The 6,944-nt window shown below is 40.2% G+C and overlaps 1 gene segment (V, D, J or C); it reads right to left on the bottom strand.

Annotated features, from left to right (window-relative positions):
- Window positions 1–4,903: 4,903 nt before the first annotated feature.
- Window positions 4,904–5,463, bottom strand: LOC116516740. The segment is given in 2 exon segments: window positions 4,904–5,235; window positions 5,421–5,463. Coding segments are annotated over 2 exon segments (375 nt in total).
- Window positions 5,464–6,944: the final 1,481 nt, after the last annotated feature.

Raw genomic sequence — 6,944 nt, 5'->3', positions numbered from 1 at the left:
AGTAGACAGAGGAAGGCTGTAGTCATGGCAATTTTAGTGTAGAAATCCCAAGATATAAATTACCCGTAAAGGAAGAGGAGAGGATAGCCAAGATCAGAGGCATCCAAGCCATGGTTGGGGATGAGGTCAGAACCGAATTGTCTGCAGATCCAGCTGTGCTCAATGCTCTTAAGCCTTTGCTAGCGGGGAATTCAAATTCATGCAAATGATCTGCCTGCTTATTGAATTTTCCTCAGATATCAAAGCCTGCTTCAGATAAAAGGAAAGACCTTCCCTTGAAGGTCCCTTCCTGCATGAGTAGGGGTTGGACTAGAAGACCTCCAGGATCCCTTCCAACTCTGTTATTCTCTTTGAGGATCATGATTTCCTGATGCAGCCTATAAGGAGATCATCTTGTTTGGTTCAGCAAGAACATTTGGGAAGCACTTCAGCAGGTGTAGAAAGCATGCATGAGAATTGTCCTCATTTTATGTCCTTCATCCTTGTTCAGACTGAAACAGATCCCACTCAGCTTTCAGGGACATTATTAACTATTTCAGGGGATGTTAGGAATGATAACAGTCTTTGCTGGGTCACAAGTTCATGTTTTCCTGAAAAACTGTTGTGCTCATCCAAAGTGCTCTCCAAGAGTAGACAAAAGTCTAGAACCCACATGAACTGCTAAGATGGGAGCTGGTGTCCTACCATAATATAAAAAGGAAGCTCGATCCATTTATTTATTTCATTAAATTGATTAATATTCCAACTCTTTCCCGTGCATTCTGTTATACTTTGATTTTTATTCATTCTCTGCCCTTTGTGCCCCTTGAGAAGGGAATTAACACATTTTCCCATTGCTACTGAGAGCCTGAATTAGAAGCTGCCTTAAACTAGAACTCGGGGGACTAAAATTTCAGACTAAGTTTCAAAAATATGGCAATCCTGACCTCTACTGGTTAGATCACCCAGGCCTCAAGATACTTTTGGGAGGTTGGGCAAAGCAAATGCCAAGATTCATTGCATGGTGACCTACATCAAATGTAAACAGCTTGTTCAAATCTATTTGTTCATGACCCTACAGGAGGTGGATGAGAAGGAACAATGGGAATATAGCAGAACATAGTTATGACCTTAACCCTAACTACAACCCTATAAAATCATAGAATTTTTTTAAAGACAACGTTACAACCAAACAAATCCAGAAAGGTGAGTCCAGTTGTAGGCAATTTGCTGAAGGAGACATAATTGGAACTATTGACAGAACCAGAAAAATGAGTGGAGCTTTTAAAGAGTCTCTTATTTTGCTGATATTCCTGGTGAGGACCCGGCTGATCCCAGGAGGTCCATCAATCTCAAATATTTCCACTCATTTTGTTAGAACAAATCCTGACTGTTTCTCTGTAGGATGCAGAAAGAGAAGAGGGATGATTAAGGACAACCTGGACCAAAAGATCTGAAAGACATCCGAGATAAAGTTTCAGTAAAAGAGGTGTAATTGCAAAGGGGAGAGAAAGGTTAGAGGTGAACAGGAAGAGTGAAGGACTCCAAAGCAACTTTTCTGATCAGAATTGATCAATACGAACCAAAATGTGAGTGTTCCATATCAGAAGGGTTGAGCTTAGAAAATGAAAACTTTCCCATCACTATTTCAGTAGACAGAGAAGAGAAGAGATGTAGCTAGGTGGTAGTTGGGATGTGGGAACCACAATATGGCTGTTGTCTCCAAACAACTTTTATTGGAAATGATATGGGTGAATCTCTATGTTAAATGATTTATAATCCATAACTCAACGGATTCCTTTCCTTCCACGCACCATGAGATCCCATACCGATGAAAACACTCTTCTGCAACTGAGATAATATCACATCCCTGAGAGTCTAAGTGGGTATGAGAGCAGGAAGGAAGCACCTGAGAACATTTTTATACATTAGCTAGTCATGCATACCGGACATCACCTGCTGGAAGGTTTTTGTTCAGCTCTTCAGTGAGATTGTATCATTGTGTACTTGCCATTACCCATATAACACAGGCAATAATAATCAGCTTCATCCTCTGCCTGAAGATTGGAGATGGTTAACACGGCAGATGTTCTCGAGTTTTCAACTGAACCGGAGAATCGTTGTGGGATTCCAGAGGGTCTGCTGCTATCATAATATATAAGGAGTTTGGGGGCATTTCCAGGCTTCTGTTGATACCAGGAGGAAGAGCTTGATCCAATTGTTCCACTGCTTATGGAACACGTGATTCGGACTGATCCTCCAGGAGATCCAGCCACAGATTCTGGTTGAGTCAGGACAACTTGGGAGAAAGTCCCTGAAAACAACAAAGATGACAAGAAAGACTATCAGCAAAAATCTTCATTTAAATCAGAAGATAAGTGTGGTAGGAACAGAAATTAGGAGATGGATTTCTGAATTATCAGTAGACGGAGGAAAGTCATAGTCCCAGCAACTTTAGAGTAGAAATCCCAAGACACAAATTACCTGTAAAGGAAGATGAAAGGATAGCCAAGATAAGAGGAATCCAAGCCATGGTTGGGGATGAGGTCAGATCCGAATTGTCTGCAGATCCAGCTGTGCTCTCTGCTCTTAAGCCTTTTGCCAGTGAGGAATTCAAATTCATGCAAATGATCCGCCTGTTCATTGAAGCTTTCTCAGATATCAAAGCCTGCTTCAGATAAAAGGAAAGACCATCCCTAGAAGGTTCCTTCCTGCCTGAGCAGGGGTTGGACTTGAAGACCTCCATGGTCTCTTCCAACTCTTTGAGGATCATGATTTCCTGATGCAGCATTTGAAGGGACCATCCTGTTTGGCTGGGAACATTTGGGAAGGACTTCAGCTCATCTGTGGTGTAGAAAGTGGGCATGAGAATTGTCCTCATTTTATATCTGTCATACTTCCTACTTAAGGCTGAGACAGATCCCTCTCATTTTTTCACAGAAATTGTAACTTCTTTCAGGGATGTTAGGAATAAAAATCATCTATCTTAGGTCACTGACTCATGTTTTCCAGAAATGTTATTGTGTTCATCCAAGGGGATCTCCAGGAGTAGACAAAAATCCCGTCCAGTGGCCAGATGGATGACTAAGATTGGAGCTGGTGTCCCAACATAATATGAAAAGGAAGCTCATTGCATTTAGTTATTTCTTTATTTTCCTGAAAGGTTGTTGAGTTCATCAGAGGGGATCTCCAAGAGTGCAGAAAAGAATTGAAAAAAAGCTTCATCAGTTCTGATAGGCCAGAACTGATGAACGTTCTTGCATGAGAAGTAAAATGTCTTCAAGGAAAGAACATTTCTTCCTCAGAAGAAACATAGTCTCATTGCATTTTGGATGAAAAAAATCACTTTTGAAACAACCATGATCCGGATGACTGAGAATCTCCATAGACATCAAGATATCTAGCAGGAAAGACAATATATCAGCTTAAAAAATAACCTGAAGATTCTTATTCAGAATCAAGTAAACCCCACAAATTTATTTGTTTGATTAAATTTATTAAAATTACAGCTGTTTCCACGCACTCTGTTATGCTTTGGGTTTTACCCTGTTTTTCCTAGTTGTGTTTTTTGAAAGAAGAAGAGGAGAATGGGAGGCAGGGAATAAGTTCCATATTTGCTTCTCCACTACAAAGAATTCCAGGTGGAATATCATGGCTCAGAAGTCAACTCCTCTTCTCGGTCTAGTTGATTGTCATCCTTTGTTTCTCCCTTCTGCATTTCTATTCTATGCTATAAACCACCATTGCAATTAGACCAACGTATGGATACTGCCAGCCTTATCTAGAGGGGACAAAATGCTTTCTCATTACCATTGTCAAACCTTGATACCCATCATCTTTAGACCAGAACTCCTCCTTGGACTAAAATGTCAGACTGAGTTCAGAAAACAAGGCAATCCTGACCTCTACTGGTTATGTCAATACAACCTCAAGGTAGTTTTGGAGTTTGAAAGGTGGGTGCCAAGATTCTCTTTGCTAAAATAAAGAAGAAGCATAGTAACCAATCTCAATTGAAATGGCAAGTTTACACCCACTTTTTCATGACTGTAAAGATGTTGGGTGAGAAGGGAAAATGGGAAGGAAAACATTGTTTTGATCCAGAAAAACACAGAATTTAAACAAAATCTAAAGGGCAAGACAAACAAAACCAGAAAGTAGTGTCCTCGTGTAAGCAATCTGAGAATGTTTGGGGGATCTCAAGGGGACAAAATTCGAAGAACTGTTGGCAGAGCCAGAACTTGAGGTGAGATTTTAAAGGGTCTCTTAGTTTGCTTGTATATCACATCTAAGGCATTGTATTACTTTCATTTTCCTCTGCTTCTTTTGTCCTAAAAGATTCTCACCATTTTTCCAAATGATGCTGAATGAGAAAGGGGTTGATTCAAGGCTACTAGGGTCAAACTCTTGAAAGAAAGCAAAGAGTAAAGAACTTTTTCCATCAAGGACGTACAATTTCAAAGGGGAGAGAAATGCTAGATCGGAAAGGGGAGAATGACAGACTCAGAAAAACGTCCCCTGAACAGAAACAATCAATAAGAACCAAAAAGTGGGTGTCCAGATCAGAAGGTTGATAAGAACAAGAGGAGATGTAGCCAGTTCAAAGCTGGAAAGTGGGATAAAAATGGACAATATGTCTCATATCTCCAAATAGACCATTAAGCGAAGTGTTCTGAGTGAATCTCTATGCTAAATCATGTAGGTGTAAGTCAACTGATCCCATTCCATCCGCTCACTATAAAGTCCCAGTCCAATTGCAACATCCTCCTAAAACTCAGATGTCATCATATTCCCCAAGAATCTAAAGAGGAGTGACAGGCGTGAGGAAACACCTGACAGCTTGGGAAGACTTTGAAGAACCAAGAACAAGATGTCACACATTTGCAAGTCATGCATATCAGCAGCTACAAGGTTTTTGTTCAGCTCTTCAATGGGATTGTAGCACTGTGCACTTCCCTCCACCTACATAATACAGGCAATAATAATCAGCTTCATCCTCTGGCTGAAGATTGGAGATAGTTAACACGGCAGATGTTTCAGAGTTTTCAATAGAACCAGAGAACCGTTCTGGGATTCCAGAGGGTCTGCTGCTGTCCCTATATATAATGGGTTTGGGGGCATTTCCAGGCTTCTGTTGATACCAGGAGGAATCCCCTGTGTCAAGTGTTCCACTGCTTATAGAACAAGTGATTCGGATTGACCCTCCAGGAGATCCAGTCACAGATTCTGGTTGAGTGAGGACAACTTGAGAATAAGTTCCTGAAAGGACACAAAGAAGACAGAAAAGACTATCAGCACAATGTCCACTTAAGCAATGGAGACCTTTCAATCAGAGGAAATGTGTGGTAGGAACAGAAATTAGGAGATGGATGCCTGAATTATCAGTAGACAGAGGAAGGCTAAAGTCACAGCAATTTTTAGTAGAATCCCAAGACATAAATTACCCAAAAAGGAAGCTGAGAGGATGAGAAGAGGCAACCAGGCCATGGTGGAAGATGGAATCAGGGTTGAATTGTCTGCAGATCTATCTGTCCTCTCTGCTCTTAAGCCTTTTGCTAGTGAGGAATTCAAATTCATGCAAATCTTCTGACTGCTCATCAAAACTTCCTCAGATAGGAGAGCCTGTTTCAGATAAAAGGAAAAACCACCCTTTGAAGGTTCCTCCTCTTTGAGGATCATGATTTGCTGATGTAGCTTTTGAGGAGACCATCCTGTTTAGCTGAGCGAGAACATTAGAGAAGGACCTCAGCTCACCTGCGGTGTAGAAAGCATGCATGAGAATTGTCCTCTTTTTTTTTCCTACACCATTCCTTGCTTAGGCTGAGACAGATACCTCTCAGTTTTTCAGGGAAATTATGAAGTATTTCAGGGATCTTGGGAATGAAAACCATCTATGTTGGGTCACAACTTCCTATTTTCCTGAAAGGTTGTTGTGTTCATCAGAGGGGATCTCCAAGAGTAGACAAAACAGTACACAAAAAGCTTCATCAGTTCTGACAGGTCCTTCCTGCCTGAGTAGGGGTTGTACTGGAAGACCTCCAAGGTCCCTTCCAACTCTGTCATTCTGTTATTCTCTTTGAGAATCATGATTTCCTGATGCAGCTTTCCAAGAGACCATCTTCTTTGGTTTAGGGAGAACATTTGGGAAGGTCTTCAGCTCACCTGAGATGTAGAAAGCATGGATGAGAATGGTCCTCATTTTATGTCCTTCATCCTTGTTTGGGCTGGGATAGATCCCTCTCAACTTTCAGGGACATTATTACCAATTTCAGGGCTGTTAGGTCCATTTATTTATTTATTTGTTTATTTATTTATTTATTTATTTATTTAATAATTTTTTATTAACAAACATGTGAAATACACACACACAAAACCTAGACGTACACCACATTTACACAATACAATATGAACAGGAGCTTCCTGTTCTTTATAATAGCAATTATCAATCAATACCGCTCACCTTATATTATTTCCCCTTCTATTGTATTTCATTTGGATTTCACCATTCTTAACCCTCTTATTTTACTCATGAGTAAAATTAGAGGTCCATTTATTTATTTCTTCATGAAATTGATTAATATTCCAACTCTTTCCCATGCATTCTGTTATACTTTGATTTTTATTCGTTTTCTGCCCTTTGTGCCCCTTGAGAAGGGAATTAACACATTTTCTCATTGCTACAGAGAGCTTTGGGGACTAAACTTTCTGACTAAGTTTCAAAAATATGGCAATCCTGACCTCTACTGGTTAGGTTACCCAGGGCTCAAGATACTTTTGGGGTTGGGCAAAGCAGATGCCAAGATTCATTGCATAGTGACCTACATCAAATGTCAATAGTTTGTTCCAACCTATTTTTTCATGACCCTAAAGGAAGTGAATGAGAAGGAAGAATGGGAATATAGGAGAACATAGTTATGACCTTCACCCTTACTACAACCCTATAAAACAATAAAAAATTTTAAAGACAC

This window comes from Thamnophis elegans, chromosome 13, assembly GCF_009769535.1.
Source record: "Thamnophis elegans isolate rThaEle1 chromosome 13, rThaEle1.pri, whole genome shotgun sequence".
In the NCBI taxonomy this organism is placed as follows: domain Eukaryota; kingdom Metazoa; phylum Chordata; class Lepidosauria; order Squamata; family Colubridae; genus Thamnophis; species Thamnophis elegans.
The sequence above is the reverse complement of the archived record's forward strand: the minus strand, read 5'-3'. Positions and strand labels throughout refer to the sequence as shown.